The 23,657-nt window shown below is 39.5% G+C and overlaps 1 protein-coding gene across 1 annotated transcript; it reads left to right on the top strand.

The window, feature by feature from the left end:
* Positions 1-15,069: 15,069 nt before the first annotated feature.
* Positions 15,070-15,879, top strand: LOC110888686. The gene has a single exon (XM_022136202.1). It carries the CDS (start codon positions 15,070-15,072, stop codon positions 15,877-15,879), a length of 810 nt encoding a protein of 269 aa, XP_021991894.1.
* The last annotated feature ends 7,778 nt before the right edge of the window (positions 15,880-23,657 follow it).

The raw sequence follows: 23,657 nt of genomic DNA, 5'->3' as shown, positions 1-23,657 counted from the left end.
CGCATGTTAATATACATTGAAATTTATGTGTTGAATATATCGCATGTTATAATGTGTATTTCGCATGTTTATAATGTCTATTTCGCATGTTACACTGTCTACTTCGCACGTTACTAAATCTTGAATTATTTTTCAATTTCTGATATTACATCGATATCCTTTGGGAAGGCTTCTGATAATGTACTAAAGATCCTATTGAGGGGGGTAAAAGTTAAGATAATAAATTAATGGGGGAATAAGGCAATCCAGTGGAATAGAAGATAACCAGCGAAATGGGACCTAATTTGCTTATTCGGTAGATTAATTAATTTGATGTCTAAATCGCTTTGGTAATTTAAAAGATCCCTAAACGTGATTCCATTTGTTAAGATTGAAATAAAGCACTATTTAATTAAGTTATAAAAAGATAACATAAACAAGATGGCTTTGAACTAATCTTGTTGTGGTATATCGTTTACTAGTCGAAAGGATAGGGAAGGTTCATTATGGACATATTTCCAAATCGGTCTATCGATATGTTGTATCAAGATTGAGGTATGTTGGCGACCGGACCAATGAAGCCACTGCAAAACTATATAAAAGATAAAATGGAAGACTTAAACATTTTCCTCATTGTATAAAATAAACTATATTAATTAAGAAAGACTTATCCAAGAGTCCTATATTATCGTTTTAGTCTACTAAATTAACTACAAATAAGGATGGTCATAATAGTAATAAACGGTTAAGTAGGGGAAGTGTATTCCTTAGACGATACTTGGTTCTTATTTAAAGCTATACTATACGCGATGGGTTCTCTGCCCGTTATGTGTATTTAGTTTAAATAATAATCATTTTTATAAATTTAAAACTAGATAATCATGCTTGAAAGTTATTAAGTTAACACACTTAAGTGTGCTTAATATTATTAAATTAATATAGTTAATTCACACGACATATGTACACAGACAACGCTGATGACTAGGCCCGCCCACTATTTCAGAGAAAATTTATCGCCCAAAGGCCCACTATGGTAAAACCCCTAGCCCAGATTAAATCAAATACGACTTTAACTCATGACCTCTACATTGAAAGATCATATGAGATTACCTTCTCACAAATCAATTGATCTAGTACTCATTTGGCTGTTATTTAATGAATTAATTCCATTTTTAGATGACCATTTGATTTTTATTAGATTCTTTTCACTTCTTATCGTTATTTTATAGTTTTCATTAGAATTTAGTTTTAACACACTTAAACTTTATTACCATACAAAATCAATTAATCTATATCTCAGGTTTAAAGATGTGCCTAAATCCCTAAATATTCTTAGTTATTTCTTTTTAACTTTTTTAGCTAAATTCATCGACGACCGATAACATTATCTCCAGCAAACTATGACTATGGAATGCGTATCCCTCACTGCCTTCTACAATCGTTACCCACGTCAAAACCACCACAGCATCACTGCCAACCTCGTCTACCACCGCCTTCTGCCATCGATTCACGCGTCTTAACCACCACAACCCACCACTAGTCTGACCGAAGGCCAAAAGGGTGGCCGACGAGAGACGATGGTCGGTTCCTCCATCTCCGCCGCTCCTCTCTCTCTCTCTACCGTGCTATAGGTGCATTCTCTCTCTATCCATCTCTCTAATCTGGATTTATTTGAAGTTGGAGCGGCGGAGTCCAAGTAGATGTAAAGGGTCAAAATGTAAAATCCCCATAATACCCTCAATAACTGTTCATTCAGTTCTTCTATTATCATATAGTAATAATTTCTGAAATGTCCAATTTTAAATGCAGGGGCGCAACTTAAGTAGAGTGGGAGCCCCCCCCCCCCCCCCAGTTATTCGCTCAATAGTGGAGAGTATGTAGTTTTCGTATATAAATTTTTTGGTATATACGTTTTTGAACCCCGGTTCTATAGAAATTTATTGATATATATGTTTTCAACTCCTGTCGGAAAATCTCAAGGTTCGCCACTATTTAAATGTGATTCTGGTTAAAAGTTCATTTTTTGGTTTAAAAGTTTGGTTAAGAAAAGCGAGTCAAAGAGACATAACACATGCATGGGTCCATGGGAACCGAGTGGCCCACTTGGGTTTGGTATCAACCACCAAATATGGCCCGAAATCAATGTTTTAAAAGATTCGAAAGTTGACAACTAATATGGGCTCCTCTAGTGGGCCAGAAAGTGGACTTTTTGTATTGAAAATGCCATGATGTCAACTCCCGTCAACGCCATGATTCCATGAATACCTACTTCCTAGAGGTAGTGGATGACCAAAGGCATAACGAATTAAATGCTCACTTAACGGGGCAATGTGCATTTAGATGATAAATTCTGTCAGATTAACGGTTCAATTGGCCAATCTAAACATAATGTTATTATTTTTTTGGCCGGCACTATATATTATCGAGAAGGTACCACTAAAAAGTGGATTTTGTCAAAGTAGGTTAAAAAGGATTGTGATGATAACATGTGACACTTCTAATAAGTAAGAATGAATGACATTTTGGTTGTTTTAAATAGGAGTGAAAATGACATGTGGCACCCCTTTTGTTTTTTAAAAATAAAATAAAAAAATGTAGTAAAAAAAATCTAGCACAAAAAATCTAGTCCAAAAAAATATAGCACAGAAATTCTAGTACAAAAAAATATAGCACGAAAAAAATTCAGCAAAAAAATGTAGTATAAAAAAATCCAGCACAAAAAATTGAGAAAAAAAATTAAGACAAAAAAATTCAGCACAAAAATATAGTAAAAAAATCCACTATAAAAAATGTTATACAACATAGAAATACAACACATTTTAGTGGGTTTTTTAGTCTTCATATTTTATATAGCAATATGGTACTCAAATTAAAGATAAAAAGATGCTCGATTTTACGGTGAAATTTTTATGAAAAAATAATGCCGTATAAAAAAGTTATGAACGTTTAGAATATGGGGGTGAAATATGCATGTGTCTTGCATGTGGATAGAGAAAGTCCATAAATAGGATTTTCCCAAGATACCCTTGCACTCCTCATTTCTCCTATACTTTCATCTTAACTATTGATTTGAAAAATGAATGGTTAAGATTCATTCTCATCCTACTTAGGCTACACGGTATGGGGGTCGTCCCCCTACCGTCTCGGTCCGGCGACGGCAACAACACCAACCCGCCCCTCCCCGTCCCCGTCCTCAACGTCGCTTCCTGGACGTTGGCAACGAACCAAAACTGTGGACCCCTCCTAAATCTAACCGTTAGATAAAAAAAATAAAAAAATAAAAATACCAGGTTCGCCGGAATCTTGCCTGCTTCGTCGGAGAGGACAACGGCCTTTCAAAGTGATAAGGTGTTCCAGGTTTGCTTATTTACAACAATGGTCCCTGTGGATTCAACAATGTTTTTTAAGTTTATTTTTTTTACAACAATGGTTCCTGGGCCTTTCAAATTTTCTATTTAAATTTAAGTTATAATGTTTTTAAGTTTATTTTTTCAAGTTTATTTTTTTTATGATTATGTAATGTCTTTTAATATTAATGATAATTTTTTATTAGTTTATTTGTTAAATGTTAAAAAATAAGTAGAAGATTAAAAAAAAGTAGAAGATTAAAAAAAACATAAAAGTGGTGGGGAGGACTATGACTAGGACCATCCTCCCATGCCCCCTAGTTTTGGAGGATGATCCATCCTTGGAAGGACTATGACGTGGCGCCTACGTGGCGGATCATCCTCCAATGATGGACCATCACCATACCCTCTAGCCTTAGGTAAAATAAACTTTTTATTTGATCCTACTCCATATATTATTATTATATATTACTATATATTATTACTTTAGTTTACTATATATTAATAAACGGATTGAAATGAATAGTGATTTTAATATTATAATAATATATAATTTTCTTAATACTTGTATTATTTTAGTACTATAATAATTATTATTTATTTACTTTTTAACTTTAATCCTTTTCTTAATATTAGGGGTTGGGATAAGTTTGGTGACTGAAGAAACACTAGATAAATGGTCGGAACCAAGATATCTAGGGGGTTTGAATCCGCATAAAAGGTTAGTTCTCTCTCTATTGGTTCAGTGATTGCCGAGTTCCTTCTCCGGTGATTCTGCAAAACAAAGCACCGTTAGCCTCGTCAAGGGGATAAGAGGGTTCTCTCCTTGACCCGACTCCGGTGTGAGAATAAGTATTTGTATGGAGAAGATAAAGGTGTTTAGTAATGAAATTGAATCTGCCTTTTTACCTGAAGAATTCTCCTATTTATAGCCGAGAGTTTGGGAGGGAAAATCTGTTATTGAAAAGATAACGGAAGATGCTAACACCGTAGCGGTTATCTTTCCTTCCGTTAAGTCTTTTTACTCTTCGTTAAGTTGCTTTGATCCGACGTGAGTGCACACGGATCACGACTTTATCTACGGTTGGGGAATTGCCACGTGGAAAGTGGTTTGAGTGGAGATCATTCTCCAATTACATGCTATCGTGGTGATTTCAGGAATGTTTGTGATGATGACACGTGTCCAGACGGTTACAACCGTCTGGGTGGTGCACGATCGTATTTCTTCTAGAAGGTTACTGCTGTAATCTAGTGTGACACCTTACGGTGTGCCCACAGCTGAATAGATCCCAAGTCTGGGTAAAATAATATCCAAGTTTGGATATTTGGGCGGACATATTGATCTCGGGGTTTTTAGCCTTTTGTTAAAAGGCTAGTGGCGCAAGGGTTTAAGCTTCCCTTTGGGCGCGTGGCTATCGCTTGTTAGTTTCTTTCTTCCTTCTGTAAGAGCAATGCGCGGCCGCGCAAGGTTAAAAGGGTTGAGAGACCGGTTGGTGGTATGGTCCCATATCTCTTTTGTGAGGTTTTTTGGGACCTTACCCCTTCAAGTCCCCTCAGTCTAGTGTTGTACTTATGCAAATAAGTGGAGCACTGGACTTAGGAGAGAGAGATGTTTTTGAGTGAGTAATCTTCTATGAGAAGGCTCTATTTTATTTTGAGGATTTTGAAAATCCTTTGTCTTTATAGGATGGTACAGCTAGGGCTGCAGATTAAGCTGACATTGTCAGGTATATGCTGTTGTCCGTGTCTTTCACGCGCGTGTGCAGACGCGTGTGTACTTTTTCTGCTCTTCTGAGGGACTGTGATATCCGGAAAAATTGCTGTGACGGTTCCCGATGCTATTTATTGCGATGAGTATATAACGTTTGGGTAACCTCCTATTGCCATCATTGTTTCGTTGAAACTTTTCCCCTACCTTTCTTCTCTTTTTCTTTTTTCTTGAAAAAATCTGTCCTTCCTCTGTTTATGTCGATCGGAGAACATCAAGAGGGTCTTGCTGAAGAGATGTCTACTGAACTTCCACCATTGAAGTGGCCGAGGGGGTCTTTTGACGGTTTGATTAGGAATCTTAAGTTACCGGAAAGTTGGGGTGCTCTGTACCCTGAAGAAGGGCAGACGGCGGCAGATGCTCCGTCTGGGTATATTACCCTTTTTTGGGATTTTTCTGTGACGGCAACTTCCGTTTGCCCGTAACGACGTTTCTTCTTGACATCCTTACATTTTATAATATTCATCTTTCTCAACTGCATCCTATTGGTATGGTTAGGGTTCGACACTTTGAGTTTGTGTGTCGGACTATGAATATTGAGCCGACCGTTCCTCGATTTAGGGTATTTCATCAAATGCATTGTACCCAGGGGTTTTACTCTTTTGTTCAGAGAGCTGCTGCGAAGAAGATTTTGCTCAATCCTCCGAAATCTTTCCATGATTGGAAACAGAAATTCTTCTTTATCAAGGCCGGAGTGATTCCAGTGAGGATGGTGTTGAGGGGGAAAGAAGATGTTCCTATTGAAACACTCCGGATCCCTTCTGAGGAAACTTGGTATCAGGATCTGAAGGAAATAGCTAATATTGCTTTGCCGGAGAAAGCCCTTGTCGGGGCTGGGATGAGTTTAAACTGGAAGATGGATCGAGACGACAAGCCTGTATACACAGAGGGGGGCCACGGTATGGTTTTTTCTTTTCCTCCCTCTTTTTTTTTTTTTTTTTTTTTTGAGTCTATCTCCTTTCTCTTGCAGTTGTTTCACTGTATCTTGTTGCCTACAAAAGAGAAGGGGGGAGAATGGGTACCATTAAGAAAAATCCTGATGAAGAATTTTGGTATGATCGTATTGCAAGGAATTTTTCCCTTCCGCGGGACGCGGATTTGTATGATCCTCCTGCTGCTGGCGCAGGTAAGATTGTGTATACTGTCCGTCTTAATTTTTACTCGCGCCTTAATTGTTCTTTGCGCTTTATAGGTGAGTTTTCAAACTTGGGCATAGGCCCTGAGAGGAAAAAGCGCGCTACGGTTAGTAATGTTGCGCCCAAGAAAGGTGATGCAGGAAAGACTCAATCTTTCAAAGTTAAAAATGTTGAGAAGAAAGGTATGCGCCATTCTTCTGACAAGTGTGATTATGTGGTGGTTTCTGATACTTTGGAGGGTCTTACGCCTGCAGTTACTATTCAGCGACCGAAACCAGAGCCGAAAGATTCTGCTGATATTCCTCCATCCAACCCAGATGATCCAATTGACTTGGAATCTAGTCCTGAGCATTTGGTGCAGAGAGGAGCAAGCAAGAGAAAACAAACTGATACTAACGCGGAGGATCAACCTCCTAAAAAGATTCAAAGAAAGAAGATTACTCGAAGGGGGAATCTTGATGCTTTTGTTACGGAATCTGTTCCTGGTAAGCAGCATCTTCTCTTGTTTCCTTTTTATGGGTTAAATTTTTATGGATTTTTGTTCTTACAGTAACTCCTGTTGCTCCAACCCTCATCGATGTTCAAGCTGTGACACATGAAGAACTTCCTCCTACTCCTCCGCATGCTTCTGCAACTGTTCAATCAAACGCTGCAGAAGATGCTGATGACGATGCAGAGAAGCCCGTTGAAATTGAGAGGCCTGCTGATGCTGGCCTAGGCACGGTGGATGATACGGAGAAACCTTCGGCTCCTGAGGTGGTTACTCAAGACCAAGGGAGAGGGTCCACTGAAAAAATTCCTACTCCTGCTCCTTCGGATACTACACCGGAGCATATTGAGAAGACAACAGTTGAAGAACAAGACTCATCGGCCAGTGTTAGTAAGCAATCTCCTATCCGTCCAGAGGAAACTTTGGGAGATTATTATTATCGGAGCTATTCGGAGAAGGATGCTGCTGATCCTCATGCTCCTGTCTGGAATTTGAAGAAAGGAGATAATTTTGCGGACTGGCACGTGTGCCAAGATTGGCTGCAGGGGATAATTCCGCCTGGGGAGGTCAAGTTTCAAGAAAGCCGATCTTGCGATCAAGCCTATCAGTCTTACGTTGCTGAGACCGCCTCTCATGTTTCTACCACCCATCGTATTGTTCGGGAGTGGTATCATATGCATAAGGAGCAGAAATCTTTCACGGCGGCTCAGAAGAAATTCTCCAATGATGAGAGACGTCTGGCCCAATTGATGGCGAAACTAAAAGATGATCAAGCCAAGTTTGAGGCTGAGCGGAAGACTGAGGAGTGGTCTGTTGCTGGTTGGAAAAGAAAGGCTGAAGCTGAAGCTGCTCTTCTTTCTAAAGAGCGAAAAAACTGGAGGAAGATTTGTGAAAAGGATAATGCAGAGAAGGCAAATCTCCGCATTATTATAAATAACCTCAAAGCTGATGTTGAAAAGCTGAAGAGCCAAGATGCGGACGTTGAGAGATTGCAGAAAGAGAAAGCTGACTTGGAAGCTTTGTTGGTAGAAGCTCGTGCTCATAGGGAACGTAGCGAGCAACGGGAGGTGCAAGCTTTAAGCTCTCTTGCCATTGGGGATAAGGAACTAGAGGAACTTACTGCTTTGGTTTCTGACCAGGAACAACTGAAAAAGGACCTGGAGCTTGCGCGTTCTGAACATGCTGAGTCCTCCCGCCGTTTGACTGCGACCGAAGAAAAACTGGAAAATTCAGAGACGGCGCGGGTTTCGGCAGAGAGCGAGCTTGAGCCCTTAAGGAATGACATGACCTGGTTGAAGGATCGTGGGATTTCCTGTGTAAGCTCCTACCTTATATATGCACTTTGACTTTTTTCTCTCTTTTCTTTTGTGTTAACCGCTACTGATTGGTTTCATAGGTTGCTGAATCTGTGTTAAACTCTAAAGAGCTGGACAAGACTGTTGCGGATTTAGTGGTTGCTGCGCGGCGGGATGGTTATGCGCAAGGTTATGCAGAATGCTCCCATCATGTAACGAGTGCGCTGAAAGTTACTTGGGATGATAGCAAGTCTGCTACTTTTGGTGTAAATACTGCGGCCGCGCTTTCTTCTATGAAGGCGGAGTTTAATAACTTACAACTCCCAGTTATGGAATTGATAGATGTAGCGCTACATTCGGACGATCCGGTATCGCAGCTTAAAAAAATCTTTCCTGATGAGGAAGAGATTTTAGAGTAGGGTGAAATTTGTTTCTGAACAACTTGTGTTTTTCCCCCTTTTCTTTTTGTGGGATGTATATCCTTGTTTTTGTTGCGCTGTTTGCGTAAAAATTCGAAACACTGCCGTGTTTGAATCTTGTTAGGGCGTATTTGTACGCTGAAAGTAATATGTTTCTATTTGTTTGAATGCCTTTACAATTTTTTGCATGAGTACAATTGTTTTTACTTAAGTAAGGCGAATGAAGTTGGTATGAAGCTCATGCGTGGAGTTTATGGTCGTTTGTGAAGTAATCACCGACCGCGAATGGAGCTTATTTTATACTACCATAATGTTTTCGAGCTTACTAAAAAGAAATTGCATGTATTTTGTAAATACAAATGATAGAAACTTTGTAATTTTTATTCATGGATAACGCGCAGAGGCCTTACAAAGTCTTAATAATTAGATGGAACTTAACTTAGTTTTGTCATCTTTGACGTTTTTTCCTGCGGGGAATTCTGCAGAGTCTCTTAGGTCTTGGCCCGTTTGTTGGAGGTTTCTTCTCCCCGGGTGATTTGCTTTATCTCCTTGCGCATATTCTGGAGTAGATGCGTAAACTCCCCATTTTTGAGGGCTTTCTCTATCTCGGTGCGCAAGGAAATGCAATTGTTTGTGGTGTGTCCCGTATCCTTATGATATTCGCAATACTGCGCTAGGTCCTGACCACGTTTACTCTTCATCGGAATTGGCGGTTTAAACTGATAATCCTCGGTACTCAGGACTTCCGCCGGGGTCTTTGTCAGTGGGGTCCACTGCCTCTCCCTGTTTTCATGCTTGTTATCTCTCTGAGCAGAGAGTTTGTTAATTGTTGTGCGAGCATCTTCAGAGGAGCGGCTTCCAGATGACTCGCGCCATGATTTCTTGAATCTTCGTTCGCCCGTTGCACTTAAATCTGTGGGCCTGCTGTGTGGTGGTGGTGGTCTGTTTGTAGTAAGGTTTTTCTCTGTTTGTGCGTAAACCTTGGCCGCCGCCATTATCTTTTCCCAACTCTTGGGGAGGCCTTCTGTTCCAGACAGCACTTTGACCATATCGTCGCATCTAACCGCGTACTTAAACTGAGCGCGGATTAGCTGTTCGTGGACACCACCGATCTCCAATACTTCCTTATTATACCTGGTTATAAAATCTTCCAAATTCTCATCATCTCGACGCCATATGTTCATGACATCAGATGTATCCCGCATGGAGCGCCTTTGCTGGCTGAAGTGTGTTAAGAATTTTTGGCGCAGGTCTTTCCATGACTCGATCTGCCCCGTTGGTAGATTATCAAACCAGATTCGCGCTGGCCCCGTTAATGTTTGAACACACAAATGACACCAAAGCGGAAGAGTCCAACCGCCGACCAATGCTGCGCTGGTGAAGACCCTCAAATGATCGTCGGGATCAGTTAACCCATTGAATTTGCCGACGTTAGATGGTAATTTTGCCCTTTCTAACGGAGCCAGAGCTATTTCCAGTATAAACTTCGAGTTTTCCGCTGCTTCTGCAGGACGGTAAACTAAGTCGTAATTATGTTCTGCCTCAGGGTTGTACACCGCTCGAGGCCTGGATTTGTTAGAGTTTGGGTGCAGCCTGTTGAATACGCTGGTGTTTGCGCTCAAACGATACGTTTGGTCAGATTCATCGGTGTGAGCATCCCAAGGGGAGCCCAACCTATCATGGACTGATTGCCTTTGACGAGGCTGTGACTCATGGTGTTGTCTCTGATAGCTGTTCGTTCCATCATTCGTCGATTCTTCTCGTTGAGAAGCATGAGCTCTAGATCCCGGTCTTCGTGATTGTGTTACGGGAGCGGTTTGAGCACACAATTGTGTATACACTGCATTTAATGCTCCTTGTGACCGGACATACCATGATATCGGAGTTTCCCCCGGTGGTAGGATTGATTGGGCGGGATTTATGGGAAATATTCCTGGAGTAACAGGGTTATTTACTCCATTAGATTGAACCTCATTATCATCTGAGGCCTCTTCCACCATCCCTTCGACTGGTAAATTGTTTCCGACATTTGGTCGAGGACCAGATCGTCGGTGAGAAGATGAATTTTCTGCCATATGGAAAAACAGAAAAATGAGATGAACTGAACCGAAACGAGATAGGAACTAGAAAAACTGAGAAAACGGTGGGCACCAATGAAGAAACACTAGATAAATGGTCGGAACCGAGATATCTAGGGGGTTTGAATCCGCATAAAAGGTTAGTTCTCTCTCTATTGGTTCAGTGATTGCCGAGTTCCTTCTCCGGTGATTCTGCAAAACAAAGCACCGTTAGCCTCGTCAAGGGGAGAAGAGGGTTCTCTCCTTGACCCGACTCCGGTGTGAGAATAAGTATTTGTATGGAGAAGATAAAGGTGTTTAGTAGTGAAATTGAATCTGCCTTTTTACCTGAAGAATTCTCCTATTTATAGCCGAGAGTTTGGGAGGGAAAATCTGTTATTGAAAAGATAACGGAAGATGCTAACACCGTAGCGGTTATCTTTCCTTCCGTTAAGTCTTTTTACTCTTCGTTAAGTTGCTTTGATCCGACGTGAGTGCACACGGATCACGACTTGATCTACGGTTGGGGAATTGCCACGTGGAAAGTGGTTTGAGTGGAGATCATTCTCCAATTACATGCTATCGTGGTGATTTCAGGAATGTTTGTGATGATGACACGTGTCCAGACGGTTACAACCGTCTGGGTGGTGCACGATCGTATTTCTTCTAGAAGGTTACTGCTGTAATCTAGTGTGACACCTTACGGTGTGCCCACAGCTGAATAGATCCCAAGTCTGGGTAAAATAATATCCAAGTTTGGATATTTGGGCGGACATATTGATCTCGGGGTTTTTAGCCTTTTGTTAAAAGGCTAGTGGCGCAAGGGTTTAAGCTTCCCTTTGGGCGCGTGGCTATCGCTTGTTAGTTTCTTTCTTCCTTCTGTAAGACCAATGCGCGGCCGCGCAAGGTTAAAAGGGTTGAGAGACCGGTTGGTGGTATGGTCCCATATCTCTTTTGTGAGGTTTTTTGGGACCTTACCCCTTCAGTGACAATTGGTATCGAAAATATCGCTATGGTCCTGTTTATTATCAGTACATAAAGGTAAAACCGACACTAACACAGAAAACGCCAAAAGTTGGTGCCGAATTGATATTGGAAATCTTTTGGTTCGAGAAATTCAGTGCGGCTCCCCGGTACCGTTTGCTCATCCCTGATCACGGTTACCGTACGAACAACGGTATCGTACAACTTTTTTTGTTGATTTCTTCAACTTTTAATTTTTTTCTTTTTTAGTTTCAGGGGTAGGGATGAACTAGGTGCCAACCGATACAGAATCGGTACTGATAACGAAAATACCAGTTACGGTACTGGTATATGAAGGTAAAAAACGATAGTGAACCAATACCAGGAACGCCAAAAGTGGTACCGAATTGGTACTTAAGATCTTTCGGTTCGGCAAATTTGGTATCAGTACCCAGAACAATTTTCTCATCTCTGATCACAGGTTTCATACGAACAACATCGTTGTCATACAACTTTTTTGGTTGATTTTCTTTCGGTTATCTTTTAGTGTTTTTTTCTATATTTTCTTTTTATTCTTGTTAGCAGTTCTGTTCGCAACACGCTCGTAGTGATTTTAAAACACATGTAAACATAAACTAAATAAGTTGCGGCGAACTTCTTTAAACCTAGTTAATAAAAAAATGCAGTAAAAACATCAAACATGACCTGTATCTATTTAAATATCATGTAACTCGAACATGATCAATAAAACCTGTATATGTAAATGTGTCAAACGGGTTGTCAGGTAGTAATCAAGTTTTTTTTAGATAAGTTAATCAGGTTGATTTGTTGTAAAAGATGGGTTAAAAGGGTGATAAATGGGTTAGTGGATTAAACAAGTTGGAAGGGCGACTTGTTTAAATAAGTAGGTTAAACATGTCAACTCGAACCCAACCAGTTTATCTAACTTGCTAGATATGATAGCATAAAACCTGACTATGCACGTGTCATGTTTCATATTTCAGGGCGTTTCCAAAATTGGTACCATATATTATTATTGGATAATAGCAAAAATGCGGACTTTTTACAAGCAATGTTGTAAGAATTGCCAGGCGCTAGTAGACCGGTGGGATACCGACTAGGGATTAATTGAGATTAATCAAATTGGGATTTTATCTATAATGTTCAATTTAATTTGTATATCTACAAATTTTTATATGTAACTTTTATAAGTAGACTTGTTTGAACACTTTCTTCGATTCATATTTTAAAGTTGATAAGAGTAATTTCCGGAATTTTATATGTAACTTTTACAAGACCGCCATCAATTTTAGGCTGGTTAGGACCGAATTTAATCGTTGTTAAACGCCTAGCGATTAATTGGCTGAATAGATGAAATATACTCAAGTAACTTTTGATGAGCGATTAATCAACAACTAATTGGAGTCTAGACTTGATTTTTGCAACCATACTTACAACGTGTAATTCAAACAAAATGAGGGTCAATCTATCAAAGGGGGACCACAGCTCAAATTTCATTTAAAAAACACCGAATACATCATAAAATACCATGAAAACGCGACTCAGTAATCCTAATGACCGAGTAATCAGTTAAATTACTAAAGTAATCAGTTAAACTACTAAACTTTATGCTTTTGGTAATCGCACTATAAAAGTTTGACTTTAGGCTATTAAAAATTAGTATTCTAAATTTAAAATAAACATAACTGCAAATTAGAAATTACATAAACTTATAATTAAACTATTATAAAACATAAATATAACTAAAAGACAATATATTATGCATTAGATCAGGTCGAATCGTAACTTGGTGGTTCTACTCTCATGAGAGCACTAAGTTATTGCATGTCCTTCATGTGTCCAATCATATTATGCCATATAAATGTATGCATGTACATTATTACATTAGGGGGACGGGCCGTCCCGTTGTCAGCCATCCACCACACGTGGATCACCGTGGAACACCGCCGCCGGTGGTTGTTTTCACGCGTGAATCCGACAACGCGTGGCCACTATCACGTGTGAAGATGTGAGAGAAATTGTTGGGTTGTGAGAGAAATTGTTGGGTGTGGTGAGTGATGGGCATTTACACTAAAATCCATCACTAGTGATGGAATAATGTATGATGACATGGCGAAACTTGATTGGATGTTGTGAGTGATAAGTGTGTGGTGAGTGATTGACGTCCATACCCCCTTATATCATTTATCACTTGCATGCCCCAAATTCTTATTGGACCTCGTATGCTTCCCCCAAGGAGTTTGAAGGACATCAAATTCTAGTTGTACCCAATGTTGTAGAAGGCGCTAGGCGCTAGTCGGGCGGTGAGGTAGAGCCTAGGGATTAATTGGGATTAACCGGGATTAATCGGGATTAATCGGAATGGGATTTTTGTATGTATTTTTTCAAAATTATATATATATATATACCCAATAATATAAAAATAATACTTCAAAATTCACATAAATACTTCAAGTTTCAGATAGTATGGTTCGATTTTGACCGATTTTAACCAATTTTGACCGCCTAGGACCGCCTAGGATCGATTTTGACCGACTAATATTGTCCGATTAATCCGATTTTTGACCGCCTAGGACCGATTTTTGACTGCCTAGGACCGATTTTGACCGCCTAGGACCGATTTTGACCGATTTTTGACCAGGACCGATTAATTGACCGCCTAGCTCAAAATTAGGCAGTAAGTGACCGCCTAGCGCCTAGGCGCCGATTAATCGGCCGCCTAGGCCGATTTCTGCAACAGTGGTTGTACCACGTATATTATTATAATTTAAATGTTTAATATTTACACATGTATATTTGTTGCACTAAGGCGGCCCACCATCTCTCATTTTGCTCACTCGGACGTTAAGAGCAACGCCAGCCCTCCAACACAGACGTATATCTATCTGGTCGTTGTCTATATCGACACAGATGTCCTAATCCGTCTAACATTGGTAATGTCAAGTCTTCTAAACATTATAGGTTTGAAAAAAGTAAATTGTTATGAGATGTAAATATCCCTTTTAAATCTATTACATATATGTTATGTAGTTTACCTTTTAAATCTATTAAATACATCAAAGAAAAAAAAAAAAGATATAAGAGAGGTTATCCTGAAGTACACAGTAAACCTCTAAGATGATTATTTTCCTCAAGGTTATTTTCGTCATATCACATATTCACATATTACAGAATAAAACATAATACACATTTTCTCAATTTTAGTCATGTGTTAAATGATAATCTAAACCTTGGTCCATATTTTTTATTACTCCATAAATCCGACACTCATTAGTTTGTTGAACTTACCTACGTGGAACAAACGACAACATACGAAACGGTGTCGAAGGCCCATGTAACTAACCAACAAGACGTCAACCTAGACTTCCCGTTATCTCTTCATTTTTTTATATTTTTTTTCTTATTTTAAAAGACTTACATTTAATTTTATATTTTTTTCTTATTTTAAAAGACGTACATTTAATTTTACAGTCAACTTTATTTGGCTCCATGCACCTTCTTCCCTCCTTCCACACCTCAACTCCTGCAACACTTATAACCAACAGACCACACCATCCCAATCATTCAACTCCCTTTCTTCACATACAAACCATCATGGACGTCGCTCCGGCTGTCGATTTTGGGTTTATTTCGTCATCCCACCGCGGTTTACATTACCCTAGTGCTCCATCAAGCCCCAATAGACTGGGAGAAGTGTATTGTGGCTTTGATGAGCTCTTGATTGCTGTGGAAGCTAACCGAAGCGATTCCCTTGCTACCGTTCCGTTCGCATGGGAGGAAAAGCCTGGTGTCCCGAAAACACCTGACATTTTATCTGAAGATGATTTTTCTTTTGATGTGAGTTGTGGTTTTGTAAGTGATTCGGTTCCGGCTGAAGATTTGTTCCAAGGTGGCGTGATCAAGACCGTTGGTCCTGTGTCACAGGAGAGGGCTTTCAGCGACAGACGTATCTGTGAAAGAGGAAGAGAGAGAGGGTTTTCTTCTTCTAGGTTACCTTCATCTAGAAGTAGAAGGACAAGATCTTTGTCGCCATTAGGGGCTTCAGATTATCGTCGGGAACAACAACCAATGACTCCGAGGACAAAACCGATGGCAACTCCTTCGTGTTTGGCTGATAACGGGTCGAAAAGATGGAGTTTTAAGGATTTGTTTTTGTTCAGAAGTGCTTCGGAAGGAAGGGCAATGGACAAATACCCTTTGAAGAAATACTTTACCATTAACCGGAGAAATGACCAGGAGACGCGAAACACGTGTGAGTCTGGATCGGTTTCGAAAAGAAGGGGACGGGTATCGGCTCATGAGCTTCATTACAACTTGAACCGTGCGAATTCGAATGAGATGAGGAAGAAAACTTACTTGCCATACAAGCATGGTATTCTTGGAGGATTGTCCTTCAATCAATAAGTATGCATGCAAAAGATACTAGTCTTTAAATATGTATTAAGTGCATCAGAATGTATATAAAGTATGCTACAAATCACCAAAGCATTTCATCTATAGAAAGTTTTGATTGGGATGGTTGAGGTTGGTTGTGGTAGTTAAGTTTTGTTATTAGCTAGCTTAATATTTATGTACAAATGTAGCTCATGAGTGTAATATATGAGTTTTATCAATCAATATTGCCCTCAGTTTTATGTATGTACCAATTTCAATTAGGGCTGGCAATTTCAGACACGAACACTAAAAAACAACACAAAACAACACGACCTTAACAAGTTCGTGTCTTAAACAGGTTGACACATAAGACCTGTTAGTTTTCGTGTCGTGTTCGTGTTTACCAATTTCATGTTCGTGTCTTATCGTGTTCGTGCCATAAAAGCCAACATATGTTCGTACCATAACAGATCGTGTCTGACACAATATGCCAGCCCTAGACTCCACACACCACCCCTCCAGGGCGAGTTCATTTCATAACAGGTCGTGTTCATGTCTTAACAGTTCATGCTTAAGTCTTAACAAGTCGTATGATACATTTGTAAATTTTTTCGTGTCTTAACAGGTTGTGTTCTCGTAACCTGTTTATTATCAGGTTCGTGTTTGAAAAAAAACTTGACACGATAAGATTTCATGTTGTGTTCGTGTTTACCTATTTTGTGTTCGTGTCTTAACAGGTCATGTCTAACACGATATACCAGCCCTAATTCCAGTGCTACCCAATAAGAGAGATATTCCTACAATTTTTTAATTAAAGTTTAAAATTTTATTAAAGCCCAAAACAGCAAATTACACACGATCGGTAGGTAAACGGGCAACAAGCTGCGCCGCAAACCCCCTTTTGAATTGCAAAACCGATCGTACTAAAGATGAAACGCCTCTTAAGGGTTGAGCAATTATTGTTCACGACCCGTTAGACCCTGTTGAGGAATTCCACAACCTCTAGGGCCAGAGAATCAAATATATCAAAAGCAAATGGGATACGTGTTGATTCTCTAAACAAGCTTTCTCGTGTTTAGCGACTTTGCTTGATTCCGCCTACAACACTGCCTGGCAAACAACAAACCAACTATCCCTAAGCCCAACAACAGGGGACACCCATGTAAGGTCCACACAAGCGTGTTTTCTCCCTATCGACCCAAACATAAGAATATCAGTTGGCCGAAGTGTAGACCCTCCATCAAGCGAATTCGTCAGAAAGTTCACCGGAGCCTCCTTTTTAGCCAAAATCACGCCCACTTTAGAACATCACAAAGAATATTCCTAACCAAATCATGCTTGTATTTAAACCAAGGTAACTTATTCCAATGGACTGCATGCTCACCAAAAGTATCTAGACAAACCTTGCAACAAACTAGGTAGGGCTCATCAATCGGGAATAGAGGCACCATTAGCCGGTACTTAAGAATTGCCCGGTGCTCCACAGTCGACATGTTTTGGCCCAATCCTTCAATGAGTATGACTGTTAGAAAATCTTGAGCATGAGGAACCCGAAGACAATCAAACACGAATTTCTAACGAGGGGATAAACCAAACTTCTTTGCCAAACTCTGGACAGTTTTACTAGAGAGCCTCCCCCCTCCCCTAAATATCCTGGGCTTTAGAGGGCGGTGCCATTATTAGAGAAACCGCCAAGATCAAAATGAGAAATGGACATGTGCATGAAATCTAATGCATACACATAATCAGAATCTAACCCGACAATACCACACTCCCGGAGAATGTGGTCCTGCAAACTCCAAGATTGCGCCCTCGAGGCCACGAAAACGTATGTAGATACATCCTCAGCCGAACATAAACCCAAACCCCCAAAACGAGTTGAAAGAGATGCCAGCTTCCATTGCAGATCCCAAAAAAGGACCCCCGTAGATTACAATATCCTTGATCGCTCTCCAAAGGCCTTTGTCAAAAACCGACACAGCATCCCCAACAAGGGTAGGCTAGCACATCCTGAAGCCGAACAACAACTTAGCAACACCCATCCAAGAGCGCAGCAAGAGGAGTTCGCATTGAGGGTCCCGTAGATGTGGAAGATAGCTCATCAAATCTACTGCATGAGATGCCCTTTTTCACGGCCAAACTACTAATGAACCCTGCATCCCGACTAACGGTGTCCCCGTGTAGTTTCACACCTAACACCGGCCTTCTAATCTCACTAGGAAACAAACCCTCCTGCTCCTTAACTCCTACAATGTATATATGATGTCTATTAGTTATAGTTTTAGTCACCCATTGGGCGTGTAGAGGCCGGTTTTTTGGTTAACAACTGAGTTCTATTATCCGATTCAAAACCTTAATTTGTAACTTTCGTAGCAACCGCTTCATGTCCATATCTATGGTATGTTATCCTCAGTTTTCTTCCTTCTAATGTGAAAAAGTAGAATTTCCTAAGTTTACCAGAGAATTAAAGAGGTAATAGGAAGAAGAATATAGAGAGCACATGGAGCACCGTTTATGGTATGTTATCTACTTTTTTATATGCATAAACATGTTCAATTTCAAAATATAAATGTATAATACAACGTGTTAGATAATATTCGATCTATTTGTGGGATAATGTAAGAGCCTCTTTTTAGATAATGTTGGCATGTTGTTTTACTTTAGTTAATCATGGTTACAATTTGAAAAGATAATGTAAGAGCCTCTTTTTAGATAATGTTGGCATGTTGTTTTACTTTAGTTAATCATGGTTACAATTTGAAAAGATAATGCAAGAGCCTCTTCTTAGATAATGTTGGTATGTTGTGCTAGTTTAATCATTCATGATTACAATATGGACAAGTGCAACCCTTTCTTATTGTTATGTTGGATCTTGTTAGATATTTTTAGATTTTGTATGTCTCTAACTAATGCTTATATATAGTTGTATGTTGGATTTTATTAAATAATGTTTGATTGTTTTGTTGAATTATTTGTATATATATTTTACTAGCATTTATATTTATACACTAGATTGATGTTAGATGATGAAGTTGTTTAGTTGTTTTTTGTTTTCAGTCTTTGCTTGTTTTAGTAGTAAAGAGAAGTTGTTTGATTAGTATATAGATGTTTATATTTTAGTATCTATATTAAGTTAAGTTTATAAACTTTAGGTTAATTCTATTAGTTGTATTTAGGTTACTGAAAGTTATATTAGGTCATAACTAGCCATTTTAACATTAGTAAAAATGCTTGATGATAAGTACATTAAAATGCTTGATGATAAGTACATTAAATCTCCATAATGGGTTTGGAAATCATAAGTTGATGTATTATTTTTTAGGCTATACACGCATCAAAAGATTTTAATTTTGAGTCCACCCATCCATAAAAACTGAGGAATAGTGGAATTTGTATTTCATCAGCTCCATGGCATGGTGAAACCATGCAAACTCATTCCACGACATAGTGAAATTTATTTCGATGGTGAAGAATGCGAAAACATAGTGGCGATGGGAGTACCTATAGTGCATAATGTTTACTAGTCACACGTGAATAGCTTGTGGGGAATCTTGTCGTTCCTTTGTTGACAAATCGTCGACAAATCATTTGCTATAAAAATTGAGCTTTCCACACGAATCATTAACAACAATAGTTTATCACAAAAATTCAGCCGATAATGACGCGAAAGCCTTAGAAAAAAAATATTCCAACATCTTTTCTTCATGTCACACCCCGATTTCCACGGGTCTCACCGGTGGGCCCGGTGGGGGATTACCGTGACGATGTTGGCAACAATATAGTCAAACCACACAATTATATAATGCACAGCGGAAGCATAAGATAAATATATAAATTTCAACCTCTGATTGTAATATCAAAATGTATTACAGGGGTTTAATATATCCACAGTGGATCGTAAATAATCATAAAGTATTGTTCCATCAGATACTGCAATCAAGCTTGCGAGACTTATCCCGACGCTAGGGAGCTAATACCAGCCAATTTACGTTTAGGTACCTGCACTTAATCTTTTTGGGGAAAATACGTCAGTTTACACTGGTAAATACATTCAACTGACACATTTGAAAATGTTTATTAAAATTGATTTGAATGCACAAGGCACAAACTCTTTTATAACTTCGGTAAATTATAATAAAATCTTGTGAACGTTTTACATGTTCTTTTATGCGTTCAGTAGCCCGGGTCGTGCCGGGTTAAAGATTTATAGACACACCACGTTTGCGTAAAACCGTAGTATAAAAACCAACGGCTACGTCTTTTAATTTAAATGTCGACACTTTATACCGGGTGTACGCCTACACCGGGATGTCGATGGTCGTGGCCATTTCGTAAAATGATGCCAAGGATATCCGGGACAACGGTCATTAAACCCCCCAAAGGCTTATAAGCAACAAAACTGTTTAAATGAGCCGATCATATTTAATCAATTAACCACCTAAGCGATGGAATTATATAATGCTCAATCAAGCGGTATTAGTATACCGTAACCCAAGCCCATATAGGGGAAATAAGTTAAAGTATTTACCTTTGCAAGTATATTTCCTTAATTGGATTAAATCACCGATAGCTTTTACTGGGGCTCCTAATCTGGAACGAAGGTTTTAATTAACCTCTTAGAATCCTAACGGGTCGTTATAATGGCCGTAGCCTAGACCGGTTGGTTCCGATATATATAGATATGGTTTAATCGCGCGAAGAGGCGAAAACCGGGAATGGAGTGTGATTCTGACCCAACAAGTTCAGAGACTTGTTTTATATGGGTTAATGGTTCACACTCTGGATTTTGGGGTTCAAATGATATTATTTGACCCGTATCGGCTAAATTATGAAAACTAGTTTCATAAGCCGAACCGTGCGCGCAATATGCGAAACGGTTAACTATGAGAGTCGTACGCTTATTTCCTAAGTCAATATGCCTTAAATGGGTTGTGGTATCAGTAGGATACCTTCCGTGATGCCCGTAACGAGTTTAAGTTTATATTATGCCCCGTAGGGGCTTTTCGGTCATTTTAAAGACTTTAAAAGGGCTTTTCGAGTTCTACAGGAAATCTGAGTTTCCCGAACAGCTTATAAAGCTTAAAATACTTTATTTATTATTTAAAACGAGTAGCAACTGGAATCGGGTCAAAAGACCTTGTAGAACTCATATTTTGGCCGAAAAGGGCATATTCGGTATTTACCGAACCGTAGCCATAACCGCAGGTTATGAGCAAGGTAAAAATTATTAAAAATCTTTAAAATTCCCAAAATATTATTTTAATACAGTGGGTAAAAGTTTTGGTGACGAAATCTTGGTTTAGATAGGTGTTATGCTAATTGCGCCGTTAATTACTAAAGTTTACTTTAGTTGCGCTTTTTAGCATAACTCTCATTCTAGACCTCGGATTGACGCGAAACTTTAAGGACATGCTTATAATTTAATAAGCAAGGTTTTGGTCCGTTCACGTGTCCGAAATACTCGTTTTAATTTTAAAAGGCCGTTACGGTCAACTTTTAGGCGAATGACGGAAATACGTAAAAGACTCGGATAACTCATGAACCGACCACAGAGGTTTATACCAACATGTGACCTGGTCCTAAGAGAGTCCTAAGGTATATTTATACCTCACTAAAACGGGTCAGAACTGAAGTCAAAGCAAAAGTCAAACTTTTGCGACATTCGGCTCCGAACCGGTTCCATATAGCAAATGATCGATTCAAACGAGCGCAAACAAGTTTATTTACTTATTATCATGTTTTATGATTATCAAAACAGGTTCCATAACATATACATTACAGATTATGCATAAATCGCTAAAATAGCTTTCTGTTGACTTTTTAACCGCACGTTTGACTCGATATTTGACATAGTTAGAGTGGTGATCAAGGGGAACCATTTTAGAGGTTTATTACCCATATAAATACCAACTCATAACCACTTTTGATTCGTCATAAGACTGAACCATTACTGATTTATTGTAAAGTCAAACCGTAGTTACGACGGTTTGGTTCTTAGCCATTTACTAAGGAAATGTGAAACCACAAAGGGTTAGATCACTTACAGAAGTTGTGTTCTTGCTTATGGAGCAGAGAAAAGTGCTTGGGAGCTCCTTAGAATGACCAGAGGTGTATGTTTTAGTTGTGTGAATGTTATGTGCAAAAGTGTGGCTATTTATAGCAAATGCCAAGCCTCTATGATCATTACAACCACCACAATAGTCCAGAGATGATGGGTAGGTGTCCCAGAGGTGTATGGGTCGAGTAGGGGGCACTCATGCCTCATTTATTGGAGGTTGATCGTTCACAATGCTCAAAAGTCAAGAAAACACCAATTTTCTGCATCTGGGCGTCCAATGCGGCCCGCATGGAGGTTCCATGCGTTTACAATGCGGGCCGCCTGGGATTAAAAGATCAGACGCGTAATTGAGGAGGCTCGCGGCCCGCCTCAACTTAACCCAACATACAATGCGGGCCGCGTGGGGTTAAGATTTCAGAAATTTTAAATCTTTTGTCATGATTACAGAATCTGGTAATTAATAACGAAATCTTTCGTAATGATTTACCTGACCTTTCGGGTTTGAAGGGGTAACTTTGCGGTTTGGCCCTCGGTTATTTACCGTTAGGGGCCTCGTGTTAATTACCCGCGCTATTAAGTCCCCGGTTTATTTATAAATTATTTGGAAAGCCTTAACTTTCACTGTTGACGCTTTTAACCCTTCTCATACGAATTTGAGTATAACTCTTTCGTTTTAAGACGGAACTCCGCGGAATTTTTACAGTATATTCTAGTGAGCGTATAATACTGTTACGAAGCCTTGGGAACGTTAAAGGGTCACTCAGAGGTAATATTAAACATGTTGACACAGTTAACCCCTGTAGTTCGTAATCTCTCACTTTCTTTCGCGTTTCGCTTCCGTACGATTTATGATTTATTTGTTTGAAGGTACAAGCATTTATTTAGGGTTACTATACAGTATATTACCCTTATTGACATTTATAACCCTCGAATTTATATACTTTCAAGGTTTGTCAAAATTAGTCCTTTATTTATTATAGATGCCACGTGTAAACAAATGACACGTGTTAACACATCATTGGACACAAAAATTCGAGGTGTTACATCCTCACCCCCTTAAAATAAATCTCGACCCGAGATTTACTCAAATAAATAGGGGTACTTTTCTTTCATTGTAGCTTCGACTTCCCACGTATATTCAGGACCTCTACGAGCATCCCATTTGACTTTTACAATCGGTACGTGCTTTCTGCGAAGCTTCTTCACCTGTCGATCTTCAATCGACAAAGGTTTTTCTATGAACTTTAAGCTCTCATCTATATGCACATCTGTGTGTGGAATCACCAACGATTCGTCGGCGAAGCACTTTTTGAGATTGCAGACGTGGAACACATTGTGAATTCCATTGAGCTCTTCAGGCAAGTTCAGTTTATAGGCAACTGATCCGACCCGTTCAATGACCTCAAATGGTCCTATGTATCTCGGACTCAGTTTGGCTTTCTTGCCGAAGCGCATCACCCCCTTCCAGGGTGATACCTTAAGTAATACCTTTTCACCCACTTCGAAGTGAAAATCCTTACGCTTTGGATCAGCGTAGCTCTTCTGCCTATCGCGGGCAGCCTTGAGACGTTCCCGGATCTGGACAATCTTGTCCGTAGTCTGGAAAACAATCTCTGGTCCCGATAATTGGACCTCTCCTACTTCCGCCCAACAAACAGGCGATCTACATTTCCTACCATATAATGCCTCAAAAGGCGCAGCCTTTATGCTGGTGTGGTAGCTATTATTGTAGGAGAATTCGATCAGGGGT

The sequence above is a fragment of the Helianthus annuus genome, chromosome 2 (genome assembly GCF_002127325.2).
Source record: "Helianthus annuus cultivar XRQ/B chromosome 2, HanXRQr2.0-SUNRISE, whole genome shotgun sequence".
NCBI classification, from domain to species: domain Eukaryota; kingdom Viridiplantae; phylum Streptophyta; class Magnoliopsida; order Asterales; family Asteraceae; genus Helianthus; species Helianthus annuus.
This window is presented reverse-complemented; position numbering and strand designations above follow the sequence as displayed.